At 43.7% G+C, this 20497-nt stretch overlaps 1 protein-coding gene across 2 annotated transcripts in view; it reads right to left on the reverse strand.

Moving 5' to 3' along the window:
- RUNX1 (RUNX family transcription factor 1) overlaps window positions 1-20497 on the reverse strand; it is a 174558-nt gene that overhangs the window by 44132 nt on the left and 109929 nt on the right. For both annotated transcript variants that reach the window (XM_068425022.1, XM_068425023.1), the window contains one exon: window positions 6331-6435. In XM_068425022.1, the coding sequence (XP_068281123.1) occupies window positions 6331-6435 (105 nt within the window). The remainder of the gene's footprint in view (window positions 1-6330; window positions 6436-20497) is intronic.

The following is a 20497-nucleotide window of genomic DNA, read 5'->3' on the forward strand; positions in this document are numbered from 1 at the left end:
GAAAAAGAAGCATTTGCACCATGAAACCTCAAGGGAGCTTGTATTAAAAACCTGTTGAGGTCCTACCTGTTGAGTAGGACAAAAAGGATCCCCCCTATCACTGTTACACCAGGGAGTGCTGAGTGTTCATATAAATTTCATAATCCTTTGCATGTCTGACAGAGAAAAATCAGCACTGTTTTTAGGAGCTGTGGGTAGCAGTAGTACTTAAAGTCCATATGAGGCAGGTCTTGCCTGGACCTTGCCTGCACTGAGGGATCTTTGCGCCGGGGTAGTGACAGCAGCTACATGTTGCTTTTACTGGCCTTTTCAACTCATGGGTAGCGTGCCTGCTGGTATGTCCATATGATTTCCAGTCTGAAACCAACTTCTTGAGAGCATGGGCTTTGCTTCAGGTTCCTGCTGCCAGTGAAAGCCCTCCGGGCGAGGGCACTCTGAGACCTCAGACAACAGGCTGGTGCTGTGCCAGCCCTGCCAGCTGCTGTGAGATGTCCAACCCCAGCATGGAGCTGCCCCAAGGGGGCTGCTCTACTATCCTCTCACAGAGGAGAGGGGGCTTGCCGAGCAGCTGGGATGTGGGGCATAGAGAGGTCTTTCTGGGACATGGAGGACCCGAGAGCTGCAGAGGTGCCCGCAGATGCTCTGCAGAGCTGACTGCACCCAGACGTGTGACCTCTGGTCTTGTTCTTCAGCCAAACTTTTAATATCCAGTGTCAGGTAGTCCTGCGCTATGTGATGCTCCTGTGCTGTACGGTCCGGTGCTATATGGTCCTGTGCTAAGCCAGAAGGCCCCATGCTATATCACTGGAGCAATTTAGGCTGGTGAAAGTGCGTGCATAATGGAAACAGGCCGATTTCCCCCTCACTCTTCACTTTTCTTCAGAAAACACAAGTCACAAAGGGATAAACTGCTCTCTGCTCTTTTGCTCTTTGTGTACTTTCATTATGAAAAATGGGCTGGTGGCATGCACAGCTTTCACAGCGGGGGGAGACGTGCCCAAACGCAGGATGTACGTTTTAGGCAGTTGTTCCCTTGCTGCTCTGAGGGACCGCGGAGCTGGTCTGGCTGCTGGGGGGCTGCTAGGACTGTCCTACCTGTTCAGAAACAGCTCCTTCGGTCTGCAAGCATGCCCTTGCAATAATATACCACTTTATTTTATTTAAACGGATTCAACTGCTCTTCTTCTGTCCATCCTTCGATGAGACACACACAGAAAGGAAACCAACAGTGATCCCCTACCTACCCCTACCCATTTAGAGACAGCAACACATCGAGTCACATTGTGTGAATTTGAGCTAGCGATGTCCTGTAACTTCCCCCAGCCGCCGCACGCTTGCACATAACCATTGCACAAGCCGGCTACAAATGTCCCCGGAGTGCACCCATCATTTAAGCACTAGTCTGCCCACGTCGGTGTCACCCAGACAATAGGATGCAGGGGCACAAACACATAGGCACAGACCTGGCAGTGCTCAACCGTTGGCTTCTCTTGCAGCCCATCCCTTTCTTTTGTCCGTACACGGTCTATTTAGATTGGAAGCTCTCAGGGGCAAGTACCTTAGCCAAGATTTTTTAAAAAGTGATTAGCAAAGCTGGGTTGTGATACTGAGAGGGTGGTGTGCTGTGGAGCACGCAGCTAGTGCTAGCAAAGGAAGAAAGAGTCCCCGTTGCGTTTCTGCTATATAGACAATCAACTTGCAAACATCACCTTTTCCTCTACGTGTTTTCTGCTAAGTAATTTTTAGGTACTGTAAGTCTCCAGGTGCATGGAAGTATCTGAAAAGCCATCACTGAAATTTATATGGTGGGTCTATTCCAATGACATGACGATTCATTTTCTCATGGTTTCTAAACGGTTCGTCGGTACATATTAGTCTCAGTTTCCAACAGATGGAGGCACTTGCAGCAGAAAGCAAGCAAGAAATGAAGGCATTTAGTATTACTTCAGCTCACTGAGAAAAGGTTTTTTGGAGAACTGTGTGGCTTTTCCTTGCATGAAAGACTGAAGGTGAAAGTGATGTGAAACCCTCAGAGGAATCACTCCTCCCCAGCCTGACATGTGCAGAGTCTTCCTCACTTCTGCCACAGGATGGGGGATGCTGGCTCCTCATAGGCTCTGCCAACTCTTCTCCCAGAAGTTGCTCTGGGAGTCTAAGGTCTGTGGGCAAAGGTGGAATGGGGCAGGGGAAAGGATAAGTAGATCAGGTGCACCTAACACCACCAGCCCTTGGGGATTCCCTAAAAAAGACCTCAACCCCAGGCACCGGGGCGTTTGAAGATTTACTTCAAAACAGCTACAGGCCATGGGCTTTCCTTGAAACTTACAAGTGAGATGGGATCACTTCAGATCAAGGTGTGGGGGTGTCCTCAAGCATGGTCGACCAAAGGTGTACCTGACCCCCCTCTTCCCTGTCTAGTTTTGCCAGGGGGCAAAAGGAAATTTCTGTTCCTAAAAAGGCGCTTCTTGGGCCAGAAGCTTTTTAAGCTCCTTCTCAAATCCCGCTCAGCAATGTTATTCTCTCTCTCTCCACTCCTCAGCATCCTGCCCTTTGATATAAGAATGCCAAAAAAGTATTTGGGAAAACCACATACCCTATACGGGATAATCACATTTAATGCCCAGCTTAGCCTTGGACATCTCAGGCCCACTGGGGCTAAATCCATATAGCCTTTTCATTTTGAGCCATTTTCAGGCACCTGGTCCATTAGTGAATTTTTCAGAGCTATGTAGGTTAGAACAATTCAATGAGAAAACCAGTAAGAAGCAGTCAAAAGAAGAAAAACCTAATTTTTCAGCAGACGTACACAGTAGGTCAAATGGCCTAAGGGAAATATTTAATATAAGAGTCATACTATTTCTACCAAGTTTCCTAACCAGAAGTATTTTCATCAGGAGCACTACTCTTGATCTGGTTACTGCTAATGATTTTCCCCATGGACTTAGCTCATAAAAACATAAATTGCTTTATGAATCATAGAATCATAGAAGTTGGAGAAGAAAATGATGCGTTAGGTCATCTTGCGCTTCTGACAGTGCAGTTATTATTTCTTTTTATAAAAAATTTTGAAAATAAGCATTTATTCAGAGCTGGAGAATGAAAATGCTAAGTTCAAAAGAGATTTTTAAAATACATAATGAAAGCAGTGGAGGAAGAGCCAAATTCTTAAGTACCTTGGCTCTCTACAAGCCATGACAATTTGATGAGAAGTATCATCTGGATAGACACAGCCAGAAATTCAATGGCAAAAAAAGGACAATGGTGTAAGTCCTGCGCACAAGTAATTATCACAGTTGTAAATGCAAATCCGGTAGTCACAGAGGCAAATATGCTGCTAGGCAAAGAACCTAGCCATCACAATAACTGCGACCCAATGTACAATGGGACGTGCAAGAACCCAAAGTCTACAGGCCTTTGTGCAAAGTGAAGGAGGCACATGTGATGATACACATCGTGTATCTTCACATATCCCAGTCAGCCAAAAAGTCTGTGCTTTGCATATTTGCTTTTGGAGCCTTTGGTTTCAGTATTTTTCTATTTCCAAAAATGGCTTCACATCCTGCTTTGTATTACTTTTTTGAAGTTTTTTCCCCAAGCATGCCTAGTTGAAGAGGCTGTCCTTCTTTTGCATTAGAAAAAACACTTTGAGAACCTGTTTAATTCTGGCTCCGAAACTGCTCTTGATCTGACATTCTCTGAAGACAGAAGAAAATGTTTCTGTTATTTCTTAATTTAATCAATTTTAAAGTGGTTTTTTTTTAAAAAAAGGTATTTCTATGTCCTGTAAAGTTCACTAAAAGTTGTCCTGGTGTGAAGTTCTGACTTTTGTCTCAGATGAGCTCCACACTCAGAAATGCCCCCTTACCTTCCAGCATTTTTCACAGAGAATGCAGGCACTCACTAGAATTCAGATTGTCTGAGAACCGTTATAAGCATAAAGTAAATGAATCAAAAACCGTTGCTGGAGTTGGTTTTGGACTTCAGCATGTTTTTTCCAGATCTCTGTAAGACAGCAGTATCTAATTTTGTTCCCATTACTGTCTTCCACAGATTTCTTTTGAATCAGGACATCTTAGAAAATGCATCTCAGTATTTCTGTAATTCCTTTAGCTCAAGTGAGCAAGTGAGTCATGGATCTGTAAGCATGAACGTTCCCAAATATCAGTTTCTGAAACTAGAAACATTCTAATCTGGCAGTTTTGATTCTAGTCTCAATACAAGAAGGCAGATATAATTTTAAATCCCTTCAGTACACAGCATGCATGTTTTGATACGTGTAACCACAAATTTTGTATGTGACTTTGCGCAGGTAGCAGCCCTGTAATCTGTTTTTGTACAGGCTACACATGTAACTGATCTCATTGAACCAATGCAAAATAGATACACCTACCAAGTGAGAGCACAGAAAAATAAACGTATAGCCCAAACCCACCAGAACTGACTCAGAATGGAGAATGCACTGGGTACCACTTCTTTTTCCCTTCACAGCCCATGGTGTATCTCTTCAGGCCAATCTTTATCTTAGTCGAATGTATAAAGAGGAGAGGAGATACCAGACTGATCGCAACAGCTGCTGCGATTCAGAAACCCTTGGTGAGAAGTCAAACCGAAGGACTTTGCAGCCCACCGACAAATGAAAGGAGCATAATCCCTTCTACGCCGCATCACGAATGACAGCAATAAAAGGAGGCGTGCATTCCTACTGAGGGGAGTCTGATCTCTTCTCATGCTATGCATAAAACCTCCTCCACTGTGCAGCTCATTTGCCTATGACAAAGTGAAATTATTTACAAGGAAGCTTTTACATACATTTGAGTTGGGAAGATACATGTGTTGCTTCAGTATGTATTATATCTCTACTCCCTTTTTAAAATGTAGAATCCTATTAAATATTAACTATTATACCAACTGAAGAATTGATTTAAAACAGTAGGTGTGCCTGCAGGATAATTTTGTTTCTTACCATTCTAGCAGACTCATATTCAAAAACTAAAGCTTATTTGTTGTCTGCAAACTATGAACATGCCCAGGTAATTGCATATGCAAATCTGGAACCTGCATATACAAATATTTTCTTTATGTGCACAGCTGCCTGGTTCACTGGGGATATTTTTCAGTGACAATTCAACCACAGTTTTCAAAAAAAAGAAAACAACAAACTAAATAAGAAGCCTTACCCGGACAGCAGTATTTGTTCTAAAGTCTGGCCTCAAATCCAACAAATACAGGTCAGATTTTTCCACTAAATGCATGAAGCAACATGATGCAACCCAGAAAAATGAAGGCTCGAGAAGAAAACGCACAGGCAAGACATGAGTTTTCTAAGCTATTTTAGTTGAAGTTTCAAACCTTTCTTTTCTCCCTCCTCACCCCCAATTAAGCAATCCTGAGCAGTGAGTCTCATTCTCTAGTGGGTGCTTGAATCCTGCTCCTCTCTTCTCCTGGGATGATTCCACTTAAGCAACAGCCAGAACTTCTGCCAAGCATGCGGAAGGAGTGCAAGAAACTAACCACAAACCTCAATTTACATCAGGGCATTTCGATAAAAATATGAAAATGCCCCATTTGGGCTAGTGACTGAGGTTAACAATAGCCTCTGGCAATAGGCAGCGCCTGTGCTGCAGAAGCAGCTATACCTGTGGATTTGCTCCACTCTCACTTCACTTCACCACCCAGACAAAACAGCCTGCCCTCACCACCCGAACAAACAACCGCCTGCGTGAAAGCTGTGGGTATTCCCCTGGAGATATCAAACCATTCATCTCCTCCTTGTACTTAATTCTTAAAAAAAGAAAGAAAAAAAAAAAGAGGGAAGACTGGCTGTCTGTAAAAATGGTACTCCTAAGCTATGCGACAGCACGAGGTACAGTGAACTCCACAAGGCAGCAACCAGGTGTCCTCTCTCAGGCATTTATTTATTTTTGTAGGGTGGCTGAGCTTGAAAAGTTAGATCAATGACATATTGGTTTCCAATGCTTTAAAATCCTCTTAACATCTGAAAGGCAAGACTAGAAAGAAATGATGCGTAAGGTATACACTGCCCACCTTTTACCAGCATCCCTTCTGTCAGCTTTTGGGTATGATCCAAGTCATCCCTGGGTAGACACTTTAGAAATACAATGCAAGTCATATTCTAGATCAGCTGGACACCTGTGAAAAATAAGGCTTAGGGAAGGCATAATTAAAACCATTCATAGTACAGCCTTGGCTTAAAACATACCCACTGTTCCACATGCACTGGATATTGCTGCATTTCATGAGGCTGGTGATAAATCCCTATACTAAACCATCAACTTGGCCTTCTGCAAATGCTGTCGTTAGCTCACTTACTTCTGGGTTCGCGAGGTCCGTCCACTGTTATCTTGATGGCTCTGTGGTATGTGGCTACTTGTGGCGGATTTGTGAAGACCGTGATAGTCAGCGTGAAGCTTTTCCCTGAAACAGGAAAAAAATGTTACTGAGCATATGTGTTGAGAAAAGGTGTACTCCTGATTTCAGATAGCCCTCGAACACGCCAAATGGCACTAGAACACTTCAGCTGTCCATATCTGAAGATAGATACGTGCTCAGAGAGCGGGGTATATAACCTCACAACTGCCGGGTGCTGGATGCATTCCCTCTGTGGCAACCGCTCAAAGCTTTCAGAAAAAAAATTAATTTCTATTTAAATGATCTACACTTTGTTTGTAAAAAAAGGAGGTTACCCCTAACAGTTAGAGTTTATCTGATCTACATGACTGCTGGTATGTTATCTGTACTTTCTACAGGGTGTTAGTTCAGAGAGGCTTAGAAATTGTGGCTGACTCGTCCAAAACTGCCACGGGAATCTGATCAACAGCACTTGTTAAAATTAAAGAGAACTGAGTACTCAGATCCCCCAGGCAGACCGTAAAATCCCATGCTTTGTGGTTGAAGCTCGCATTAGATCAATTCTATATGCGAATCAGAACCCTTTACAAATAATCTGCTACTGCGATGCCAAGAAACAAGGGAATGGAAAAAATAAAAAAAGCCCTACAGCTTGTCCACAGAGAATTAAAACATTTTATGAAGACATAGCAGAGCATTATGCTTAGTTTCTCTGTTATTCAGTAAGAAAACTGTGAAGGCTTTTTCAAAATTGTTAAGTGCATGCCACAGCTCTAAACTGGGAAAAGTACTCATTTTTGGTGGCTGCTGTGGAGAGTTTCGTATCCCCTTGTAACTGCAATGCCTTAAAATTCTGCTGTCCCTGGATTTGCTTTTGGCCAATGCCAGCATTTACTTCAGGCATTTTTTAAGTAACAAAAGTAACATTCTGCATCTTTGATAAGACCTCATATATGCATTCCTTGTGGCTTTTGTCTGGACAACAATAACAACATTGCCTGTCAGCAGGTTTACAATAGTTATCTCAGCATCACGGAGGACTCAGATACTGACAGGAATCCTCGTTATCAGTAAGAGACATCAAGGGACATCACCCCAAGTTAGATAACCAGGAATTGTTGTAACAAAATGGAGGTTCTCCTCCTTTGGGTGCACGCTGTGCGAGCTTTCCCATGCAGATCTGCCTGCTTCATTTTACTACTTGGCTCCAGACCTTCTGAGTGCTGAGTTTCTTCCCTTCTAAAGGAAGTGTTTTTAGTGTTCGCTTCGTTTATCTATATAAACAAATATAAATTTAAATATAAATGTAAATGCCTGCCTCTGCAGTGATGTCCCCCCCTACTCCGATGCACATTCACTTGCAATGCAATACTTCTCTTAATGCAGTTCCTACTTTGGTGCTAATGGTCTGCATCAACATCACAGCGAGCAAACACACATAGCTGTTACTGGAAACTGTCCTCATCACATCCCTGTGAATTAGGGAGGTATTCTTCCCACTCTACAGATGAGGAACTGTGGGGAGATAAAGTGTCTTGGCCAAGATCTCACAGGAAGCCTGTGGCCAGCGATGCTAACCACTTTTGCTGCTGCAACCAAATCTGACTATAATCCTGAATCACAACCCTGACAGAACAGAAGCTGAAACCTAAGCCTCGCAAATGCCAGGCCAGTGTCTTCCCACCTCCACATCCTCACTAGAAAGCAGTCCCTGAGATCAACACAATTGCAACAGAAGCAAAGTCATTTTAGATCCCTGTCTCAGGGCCTTTGGCCCTCAACTTTTGGGTCCTGTATCTACCCAGACCAAGGATCGCTGTGTTCTTGACATTCTTTAAATACCAAATTACATGATAAAGCTTACAGCTTTGTTACTCATTCTCCGCCAGCACAATAGATCTTTCTATGAGGGATCAGTAATAAAGTTCAATAAACTTCCTTCCAAAAAACTCTATCACCCATAGCATTAGACTTAACAAATATCAGAGAGGCACCTGTAGATCTCCCTTCTTTACAAAAATAGATTCCCTGTATTGTTATATACAACACCTAGATCACTAAGACTGAAAGAGACTTTGAAAACATACATTAATCTCTTTACTAATCTGCAGTATTTCCGTCTTGCTTCCTGTTCGGGTTTTTTTTGACAACTGTGGATGCATTAGGTAAGGTGCTCCTGCTATTTTGCTAGAATACATAGTCAATTTATTTCTTTAGATGGCTCTTGTGGATTTTCCAGGTAGAAAAGAAATGCAGGAAAAAAGTTCTAACAATAGTGAAATGTAGTAAAATGTGACCACATTACCAGTCTACAAGACTAGAATAAAGAACAAGGTGAAGTTACTTTCAAGATTTTCTACAGAACAGACTAGATCTCAAAGCCTGGGTAAGGTTGTGACACAAGTTGGCAAAAGCAGGAACATACTTAGCTTACTTCTTGTTGACAGAAGACTATTCATTAACCACATACTGGTTAACCACAGGACTATGTAACCATAAACCTACGTGTCACTCATTGCTGCTTACCAATAATTCTGGCTGTGCTTTCTCTCTGATTATTCTGTTTCATTTACATTTAGCTTTATTAAGTGGTTTTATCACTTTTATTCATAGCTTCTGCATTATTCATCATTTATGTGTCTGGCTGACAAAGGTAGATTTAGATTGGATTGGAGGTATTGTTAGTAAAATCTATGGTTTATGGATATACCTGTTTTGAGATGACAGCATGACTATAAATGCCTCCTCCTTGCTTTTATGTATTATGATACAGCCAAGGTAGAAGATAAATTTTTATTTTCAACATAACACTTGCATAATACACTTATGCAAAAGTGCGTGCGCACGCGCATACACGCACATATACAACATGCAGCAGACTACACTTGTGGAAATAATACCAGATTAGTCAGCAGAGGCTGTATTCGGACTCCTTAGCACTGGAGCCTATATTAGATGCCATGATTTCTGATGCCTAAGTAAGTGGACCTCCCAATTATTACCAGAAGACCTACACTGAACACTTAAGTGCTCTGCTCAGCTCAGAAAGGGGTGGATGCCACCAAAACTGAGTCAGACAGCCTAAGTGAAGGACTGACTTCTCTAGTGACTGTAAAGAGGTACTAAGCACCCCAAGAAGGCATTCTGAAACACTGGCCTGGTTTGGATGCCTCAGATAGCCATGATGACAATTGGATGACATCTCAGCAGTCACAGCAAGCTGGTATGTAGCCCTCCATTACCTAACATCAAAATCTGAGACCTTCTGGGTTAAACAGTCCCATAAATCTACAGAAAACCATACAGAAGTTAGTTATCTGGGGTCTATGACGCATGCTTCAGTATATTGAAGCCAATCACTACTGCGTCATCATGGGAGTCTTTGCCGATGCTGGAAGGGCTGAAAGGTGATGTCAATGTCAAGCTGTGCCTCGCTGGGTTGCAAGAGTCACTTCAGAGGCTGTTGCTTTCTTGGTAACTGTCCCTGGCAGCCCCTAATATTAGGCACATAGCACCTCATGAGCACAAGGATTAAATTCTCCACATGTGGGACAGGGCTCTGCCTTTGGAAACCCTTCCCACAGACATTGAGCATACCCTCATATGTGTAAGGGCCGAGCACAAGACTCACTGCTTCCATCAAGCCCTCCCTCACAACTAGGGTAGGAAAATTGCTTGGTAATGTTTATTTTTGCAAGAGCATTAAGGTCAGAAGCCTTTCAGAAAAAATAATGGAAACAGTAGCATTTCTGGTCAAAACGCAATACTGACTTTTGAAATGATACCTAGAGACTCTGTTGATGGGTCTGCTAGAGACTGTATTATCAACAGTGCCCTCAAGAGTCACTGCCGATTTGACAGCCAGTCAAAAAAGTCAGACAGACTAAATCAGTTGTCCCCAGCTCATGACTTAACAGGATTGCTCGTGAGATCCCCTGATGCTGTGCAAAGCTGCAAGAATTTAAGAGGAAGCACAAAGAATAACATCGTCCGCTACTGCCTGCTCAACAATACTGTTCCTGGACCAGCAAAAGGTGAAGATCAGCCTCCAAGACCCAAGCGTCTGAAGGTGGTGTGCCCATGTTCTACACTGCAATACAGGAACTTGGAGTCTGCATTCAGCCTGCATCCCATCTGACAGAGCCTGGAAGCAAAACGAGCAGTGAGCTCACATCTAGCATGATGAGAGATTATTTAAGTGGTCCCACAGAACAGCACTGAAGGGCTCTAGAGGGAGCAATAGGCTTGTAAGCTACGGCCCCTGGGAATGTTCGAGAGGAACCAAGGGGGAAAAAACGAATCCCAAGTGACAACATGGTCACATGAAGCTCCTGTGTGCTGCTTTAGTCATCCCTGAACAGTGTTGTAACCAGATGGGTCGGGAGTGGGCAGGCATGCTTAAAATATAAGTGGATGCATGGCCAGATGCAAAGGGGAATGAAAACAGACACACTTTAGGGAAGAGAGGCCACATCTTGAACCTATCACTTCTTTTTAATCCACCTCTTTCTTAGGCAAAAAGGGTCACTGGTTCCATTGATGAAGGTTCATCCAAATGAGGGCAGAAAAAAATGGAGTTAAAGCTTCAGAAGTTTGCCCGTGGTGGGGGGGGCAGGGAAGGGAGGCCAACAGATGATGTAGTTACAATTACTATCTTTTGCTTTTGGAATCTATTCTGATGATCACAGATGTGTCACTAGAGATGTTTTAGTTTTTTAAATTGTTACAGTAAATTATTAGATAAACAGAAGAAGAAAAAAGGGAAAGGAGCCAAGAATGCTTGTGCTGACAACGACAAAAGGTATAGATGGAAAAATATGAAATGTAATACACAAATGCAATACAAATTATATTACAGACATTTCTATTATATTAGTGAGAGACTTCCAGGTTCTAGTAAGAAAGATTAGGATACTTCTTTTTTACCCAGCTTCTACTTTTCAATGCTTACGTGCTTACTTTTATTACACCATGCTAATGATCAATTCTATACATCTTTACAATTTCTCACAACATCTTCCTGGGTATCTGCCAACGCAAAGATGCCTACTGCATTTTAATAACACATTTGACTGTGTCTCTGGGCAGGAAGTAACACACACATGCTCACATATTCATTCTCAAACATTGACTATTATATACTGAGGCCAAATTTTGCCATTCTTATCACTCAAGCCACTGAATACTCCAAATGTAATCAATAAGACAAGAAGGGCCAACATAATTTGACCCTTCATTAGTTAACTGCTGCTCATCATATGAGTGAAATGTTTTTGTAGGTCTTCAAGTCACACATCCAATTGCAAAAAACCTGCACAAGTCCAAATTCTGTGCTCAGGTGGTGACTCTTTTCTCCTGCCCCCGGTGAGAGTTTCACACAGTCAGAATACGACTTTGCTGGTTATGTTTGGTCCAGCGGCTATTTCATCAGAAAAGAGCTGCAGCTGAAGCAAGCGGCATCAAAAAAAAGAACATCATTTGTTTACCATCAGCACCACAGATACCACTGAATTTAAATATGAGAAAAAAATGCTATTCACCTCTTCCGCTACCACGCTCTAAATGGTTTACAAATTCTGACTGCCACAGACCAACGGTCCGAACAGATAAACGCGAACACGGGGAGATGTCAGCAAATCAGGGTGACTGCCCAAAGAAATGCAAGAGCTGCCCATGCAAATCAGTTGCATGGGCAACGGATCTGTTTGTGTATTTATATGGATGTTTTGCAGGTGTAAGTGTGTGTCAAGTTGGAGATTTGGGAAATACACCCACTTGCCTCCTGCCAAACCAGCCTGGGTCAGCATAAAGGTATACTTGTGAACATTTCTGTCGAGTGTCTCACTCCAGGAAGTTCTTATGTCTGTGTTTACATAGCATCTACTTACCCAGAATGAAATCTCCATCTCATTAAATCAGTAGGTGTTTTGTTCTGGATTTATATGGGTCCAAGTTGTCATGCAAATGGCCAAAAGTGGCCTTGCTGCAAACATGGACCCACCTATGAACTACTGAATTTGCTTTCCAGTAAGTTGTGGAAAAGCGACTCGGAGCGTGGCTGGCGCTGGCTTCTCCCCTTCCGTTTCCTTTCCAGCTCCCTGCAGCACTACTGAGTGCTTAAACAAGATGTGCACTTCACTCTCTTTTCCTCCCTGCTCATTCTCCAAGCTTTTTTCCAGCTAACAAGTCAAATGCTGTGGTGGAGAGCAGCAGAGCCACCTGCCTCTCCTGCCACGCCTCTGGGGATTCCTGGAGCCAGAAAGCTAGAGTAAGGTTGTGTGGGGTAGAATTGTTTCAAGGCATTATTTTGGTGAAGTGTATGTACATTTAACCTAAGGCAACACAGGAACTATATTAAGCAACCAAAATTTCATAACTGAAATCAAGTCACATTAATAGAGATGCTGTCAACCTAAACAGGCACCAGAATTGAATTTTACCTTAAGCTCATTGTGTGGGTGATAAGGATAGTCCCTGAGACTGTTCTGGAAATTGTCCCTGACAATCTTGTTATTTCATAAATCAAAAACCTAACCCTAAGTCTGCAAGCTGTAGACATGGAATATTTAAGCAAACAGGTGCAGAAGCTAGTTCTATACTCAGTGTAACTTACAGCTGTTAAACTAAAGCTGACTCAGGCCCTCAGCAGCTATTCCAGCAGACACGTATTGGTGATGCACAGCAAAGCTGTGTGCGTGCCCCTTGTCATCAGGCGTACCAGACATGCTACAAGACCTGTCCCGTGCACTACACGTTTCCCTTTGCACTGGAGAATGCCCACACAGGTAGCAGGTCCTAAAGTCACTTCCCCCCTGCTTTGCTCTGCTACAGTGGTACCAACATTCAAATCCCTTTTCTCAGAAAAAAAGAAGAACAACTTGCTGCTGGAATAAACAAAAAATGCCAGCACCCAGCATCCCAGAAACCTGTCACCGTCAATTCAAAAACCACGTATTTCCTTGAATGCTGCTTTTTATCCATTATTGAAGCAACTAACACCTTGAGTATTTGATCTGAAGCCCTCAGAAGAGTGATTCTCCCTTGCACAAACAGGGATCACTCACATTCTCAAGTGTTGCAAGGGTGGGACTCAGCTCACTAAAACAGCCACAATTTTTCTCTCTTTTTTTTTGACCAGATGTTTACAATTTAATTTGACAAGAGTTTGTGTGCAGCCAGTTTCACTTCTGCACTGATGAGCGGTTTCACTTCCCAGTCCCATGTGCTGTCATGATGATACCGTCCACCGCCTCCTCCAGCCTTGCAGGGGCCTCTGTGCTAATCCCTTCCCTGACAGCCTGACAATGTGTGTAAAAGTGCAGCCGCCGCTGCTGCTGCTCCACTGTTTGCCTGCAAGGCACCTGATGCCCTTCTCTGCTTAAGGAACTTGGATTTGAAACACACTCATTTGAAATGTTCATGTCTAAAATGTTAGACACAAGGCATCAGTCTCAATTGGATTCCTTCACGTTCCTTCCCTCAGGTTGCTACTTCTACTACCTTCATGCTGTTTTTCCTGTGAATGCGCTTCATCAGAGATGCCACAAAAGAACAATTTATTCTGTTTAGAGCAAAAAAACCTGTGGCAATTGAGTAGCAGGAGATACCAGGTGTGGGTACTAAATGGCCATGGCCATTTATCAGGAAGGGAGCTGCAGCAGAAGACAGGTAGGAGAATACCTCTGAGCTTATGGGAAAAGAAATAAATGAACTAACTGAGGAGAAGAGGCATAGGGTCAAGAGATTTGGGACCAAGGTTGCAAGAAGAAGGTCTCTGAAGACAGACTGTCCTACAATAGTCAGCTTAGTGTGACACCCAGTAGTTAACATAGACATTAGTCACTTTCACATGCCAACATCAACAATCCACAAACGCACAAAACCACCAGGAATTCCCCCATATTGCGATGTTGTCTAATTTCAGAAGAGAGACTATTTCAAGCTGAGGTAGGAATTTGGCTGGCAGGAACATTATTTGTACTTTAGCATCCTTAGGTCTAAGTCCTATGTAAATATCAGCTTTTAGGCTTTGTGATTGAGGGGGTGTATGTATATGTGTGTGTGAGTGTGTGCACCAGAGTTAAAACAATGTTTGACAATATTAAAAAAGTGTTTTTCCATTCTGTTCTGAAAGATGACCCAAGTGACCTTTTTTAACTGAATTTTTGGGGTGGGATGCCTTCTTAGGCAGAAAGCCTGCAGATCCAAGTTTGCAAAATGGATTAAAGCATTAAAAGACTGGGATGGGGGGGGGAAGACCTTTTAAAGGAAAAGCCAAGCAGCCTCTAACTATAAGTGGAGTTGCTGGAGTAACCACTATAAAATTCTTATGAACTTGGGTGGAGACAATAATTACAGCACAAGAAGAATGAGATGCTATGGGGTGCCCAGCCTCTGCAGCAGAATGACAGCACAAGGAGATTACAGTTTGAGTCTTAAAGTGCAGTGTTTACTGTTAAAATACTTTTAAGACTTGATATGTATATACACGATTTATACAAACGCACATGTCACTCAGGTTTGAACACAGATTTTGAGAGGGTGCAATTATCTTTTCCCCAAAGATGACTCTAATGTAAATCTCTGATGCTCCTATGAGTGGGCTACCCCAAAACCTGAACCTCTGATTTAAAGCTGTGACCTACTACATATCAGGGCATTTTGATTTTTTTTCTCACTGCAGTATCATTTCAGTCTTAAACTAAGTGCTTCTCTGTACTGGTTCTTGGAGTGTTTGTGAATAAGCGTTCAGAAGTGACTTAGCCTCCACGAAGTGCATCCAGCTCTAGGGTGGAATGAAGAAATGATCATTCAGCAGACTGCTGTGTCACTGCTGAATGGTTCAGGGGCAGGGAAAAACAGCAACAGGAACATGAGGTGGAAGGGACAGTTCGAAACAAAATGACTTAAATCCAAAGCTACCACCTTCTCACAGAAAATGCCTTGGGATCCTTAAGCCTAATAATAGTCCTTAACCCAGCTATAATTTCTAACCATTAATAAGCTTTTTGAGGTAGAAATTATCACCTGCACTTTATAAGCAATGAGAGAGACATGAAAAGGTTAAGTCCCAGATTCACAAGAGGATTTAGCTGCCTGAAGTGGGATTCAGGTTTGCTTTAAATGCTTAAGTCCAAAATTACATCCCTCACCCCTCCCACCTCCCCATCCAGGTGGAGCCTAGCAGCAGCCACAGTGGATATCTGAGGGGGCTTCCCCTGCCAAACAACCCCATGCCCTCGAGGCCACAAGCTCAGCCTCTGGGATCACAGCCCACTCACAGAAATCTGGTATCAGAGCTGGTAAGATCACTGCTGGTGACAGGTGAGTTTCGTGGTTTGTTGCATAGGTTCTTAAATTCAGGTACACTCTCTTCCCCAGGACTTGAGAAAGGTTCTGCTCAAAAATGAGGTGCAGGGTTTACAAAGCATCCACAGAAGCCTTATTCTTTGGTCAGTTGGCTCCTACCCTCAGCCTGAGCCCTCCTCTGACCCTTCTCCTCAAGGAGGATTGGTTCAGGAGCTGCTGCTCAGGGCTCACCAACTGACAGCCTCTCATGGTGGCCCCTGCTCTTGCTTTAAGCACTAGGACATTTCCCCAGTGAAGGTCCCTGCTTCATAGGATGTGTCTCAGACCTACACTTCACACCTCCCCTAAGGGCACCATGGCCAGATGACTGCAGTGGGTTGGCAGAGTCCTCAATGCTGGTGGATGGAGGTCCTCTGGGAGAGGGGTGGTGCATACATGGCTCTTGGGGCTGGTGGCTGCAGCGTTTGGGGTGAGAGGAGTACCTTATTCCACTCTGTTCTCCAAGGACTGTTTTTGTGTTTGAACCCATGATTTCTTCGCCCCTCAAAGCCCTGTTCTCATCCTTTGCCTAATTGTCAGACCAGGAAAACCTTGGTGTAATGGGTGTTGTGGTTTTTGGCAGATCCTATTCTGAGGCATCTTCATTTCACGGTGCATTGTCCCGTGAACCTAGAAAGAACCCTTTGAGACTTGGATTTTGTCTCAGTCCCTCCCCTTTTTTCCAGCACTGGCTTTCATTTGGGACCATCCCAAGTCTGGCTACCTGTCCAGCCAGATGCTGGCATACCTCAGTGCTCTGGCATGGTGCAGGAGCTGGGAAGAAACATGCTCCTTGGCCTACAGAGCGATGATGATGATGACTTCTTGGCATGGCTGCAGGCAGAGGCACCAGGTACAGAGAACAAGGAAGGTGTGGGTTCACTGGAAGAGCAACATGCTGCTCTGAATATGAAAAGCAAGAAGCAGTTTTATGATCATCAGGGCCATTTTAGCAAGTGAGGTTCTTCCTGTCTGCAGTGGCCTAAAGCAGGTGAATGCCAAAAGACAACCTGACAAGTCACTTCTTCAGTAGCTAGCTGAGCGTGGGAGTGCACTGGGACTGTTTACTCGGAGATCATTTTCTTAGAGGAAAGACTCCTCCGTGCTGTCATTACACTAATGCAATGTGCATTGATTTCAGAGCTCAGAAGAGGTCTGGGGTCACTCGATGGATATCCATGCAGTCAGTGATGGGGGAGATAACACTGCCATTATGAACTTGGAACCTGCCAAGTTCCACCAGAGACAACTTTCAAACATAGAGCAACCTCTGTGGCCTCAGATATGGACGCAGCTTTGTTAGAGTTGTGGTGCATAAAGTCTAGCCTGTGGAAACTTCGTGGCCTTGCCAAAGCGTTTCCTTCAGTTCCTCCCTAAACTTCAGGGAACTGATGTGCATACACATTGCTCCAAGCACCGCCCCGCTGAAGAGCTCTTATGGCATCAAGCCTTCAAAGCAGCTGCTTCCCTCCTCCTCGCCTCGGTCTCCAGAACCTCTCCCCCGCGCACTGCCTGCTCCCTCACCACACCACATGGCAGGTAGCTCCCTGTCCTTGGAGGGAACACTAGGAAAGGGCGTAAGGAATTTAAGATAGTTCCTAGCAGCACACTTTGAGGCCAAAATGTGCTCCTGTGATAAAGGCTCACCCAGGAATCTCAATCTGTGCTGAGAGGCAGCAACTCTCAAAGGGGACAGGCAGGAAGAGCATTAACAGGAGAAGGAGGACAAGAGACAAAGATGCAGCAGGACAGAGATGAAGGGAATAAGGTCAGTTTGGAGAGGCTGAAAAAACTGTGTTGAAATAATATGATGGGAAAAACAGGGGAGAAGTAGGATGGGAGCAAAAGAGGTGGCAAATCACACAGCATTAAGGTAATAGAAAAAAATATATTTTTTTACTGCTGCTGAAGGGTTTTTAGAAGGGAACAGAGACTGATTCAGACTGTTGAGGATTTATGCACATGACTATACTGGAAAAGACTCTCCTGACAGCAATTGTGAGGCACTGATTTGCAGCATCCTCACTTCTGCTAATCCTGAGTGAGCTGACAAGAACTGCATGCTGTAGGATAGTCAGCTGAAGTTCACTATCCAGCCCTGAAGCCAGGGTCCTAATTTGTCTCTCAGAATTTTATGTCAATGACAAAATAGCAGCTGCTATTTGAGTTGTAACACAGGTACATACATACGTAGGTATGTAGGTACACACAAAAATAAATATTTTTTTACCAGAACTCAAGCAGCCTCTGAAGGAGGGCACACAAAAATAAAAAGCAAAATAAAAACAAAGAAAAAAAAAAAGCTGAAGGGCAAACAGATCTTTTGAAACTATGCAACCTTTTCATCTAGAGAGGTACTTTGTTTTCCCTAAGCAGTATCCTGGTAAGCCCCACTCCTTTTATCATGGCAAAAAAAAAAAAAATAAGAAAACGCTCAGAGGATAGCGTCTGCCTCATCCTCATCGTTAGCCCGAGTTTCAAAAATGTACAAGCAGAGCTCTGCAGAACCAAAAAATAGATTTATTGTTATTGGACTGAGGGCAGTGGTTCAGCACTTGGCATGGCCACTGTTTACAGCAGTAATGCTCCCGGAGACAGGAAGTTCTCCAAATCGCTCTGCCATTATTTTTCTCCTGTTGACGCTTTTCTGATGGCGAGTTTTTTCACCCAGACGAAATTTTAAGTAACCCAGCAGAGAGTGTTTGGGAGCTGGCAAAGCCGGCCGCAGTCATGCTCAGCCTCACGGACCACATGATGTTTTTCGAGCTGAACCCCTGCACGGAGCCGCACCATACGTGTGCTTCCTTACACAATCAGCGATTCATGCCCGTGTGTGCCGAAGACGGCTCGGGCAGCACTGGCGTCATGAGAAAGTCTTCTCCCCTCCCCTCCTCCTGCCACTACGTCCCTACCAAAGGCCAGCACTGAGACAGCCGTCGTCTTGAAAGGACCGGGTTTGCTGGTCAATCTAACGCTGACCCAGGCTATTTGGCTTGAAATAGGCATCGGCTCCTCTGTACCAGTGCGGGGAGTCTGCACGTTGAATTCTTCCACGGCTACTCGGTTTACGCAGAAATCTCAATTAAAATTAATAACACAACTGAGCAACCCTAAGCCACTTAAAAATAAAATTACTGCTTCTGGCCTCTGTCTTTTGGAGAAAAATTCACCATTCAGACCGGACTGGAGGGAGGAGAGCCCTGTGATAAACACCGACCCTCTAACATGCACCCGGGGCAAGGACCAGCAACGCCACCCCTTCCCTTGGGCACTGCCCGCGGGTAGCAGGACCAGCAGCGGCAGCCCCGGGTGAGCGGTGGGGCAGATGCCCAGCCTTCCCACCCCAAGGGCCGTGCCAGCCTTGCCCGTGACAGCAGGGCTGCAGGATGGCCCAAGGAGCTGCCCGTTTCTCTAGGGCCAAACCGCCCTCCCGCTGGCTATAGCATCCTGCTAGCACCGCACACTTATCAATCCATAGTATAAATAAGCGGTTGTTTTTAAACTCTATCAATTGACTCTTTCTGCAGTTTTGATTGCTGTTGGATTTCTTCTATTTTCATCCCGTCTGGCAAGCGTGGTTCATTGTTACTCCAGTATCTGATACTGCGTATCCTGAAGCATTCCAATGGTTTGGACCAGGACCCGTCCGGCTGCCTAATACTGATTTTACGATCCTGTTGAATAGCATCCTCCTCTGTTTTGCACATACTTTTATAATTTTGAGCCCGTTTAAGTAAAAAACAAAACAATTTTTAACAAAGTGCTTAAATAATGCAACCACAAGCTGAAGCTGCACAGGAGCAAAATTCTGACTTCAGAAGACCAACAAAAATAATTGGACTCAGAATCCAGGCCAGTAATTTCTGGGTTTTAAGTGTTTTTGAGATTCCAGCTTAAACTGATTTTTTCTTCCCCAAAATTATATCCAGAAGGAAGAGTCTTGATGGCAGAAACTTCTGATTATGCTTCGTAATATATCTCGCTCATGTTCTCCTACCAGCTACTCCTGTGAAAAAGGAGTCCTTTGGCTCTGTGGAAACTGAAAACTATCACAAAGTTTATTCACAAGTCTAATCCTGATAACTGGTAAGAAATATATACGTAGGCTTAATTTTCAGTCCTTTCCAAGTCGCAGTCTTTAAAAAGGCCTTACTGGAAAGCTATCATGAAGCTCCAGCCCCAGATCTCAGCTTTAGATTGAAATATTCTGCAGCAAGCCAAGACACTTCCCCATTAGCTACTATCATGATAACCTATTAATAATTATTTTCATCTGGAAAACATGTTTATTTGTTGGGGTTTTTTTAATGTTACATTCTACAAAGAAGATAGTTACTGGGTTTAATGATTCCATGAGGAAAATATGTAATGCTTACCGAGCCACAAAGCTTTCCCTCTCCAAAATAACTATTTATTTTTAATTTTATCCAATGAACTTCCATGGTGTCAGGCTTTTTGCATCAGATTTATTTCATCATAGTAACCTAAACCAGTTCATTATACATTAAGAAAACAGCGTACTTTGCAGTAGCAGCATTTTGAAGTATTTATGAACGGAGGGAGAAAAATAAAGATTTTTTTTTTTAACCAGGTAATCAGGCAAGGGGAGCTGAGATTGGCTGAAGTTTTAAACTACATTTTTCTTTCAGAAATCACTTACTCGGGCTTACAAGCCAGACGGGCAGGTTTTCCCAGTAGCATTCTCAAACTAGGGTGAGGAATAGTAACTCTGGAGCCCAGCCAATTCCAGTGTAAATCTGTTTTGTTTGGGAAAGCGAGA

Source organism: Nyctibius grandis, chromosome 2, assembly GCF_013368605.1.
Source record: "Nyctibius grandis isolate bNycGra1 chromosome 2, bNycGra1.pri, whole genome shotgun sequence".
In the NCBI taxonomy this organism is placed as follows: domain Eukaryota; kingdom Metazoa; phylum Chordata; class Aves; order Nyctibiiformes; family Nyctibiidae; genus Nyctibius; species Nyctibius grandis.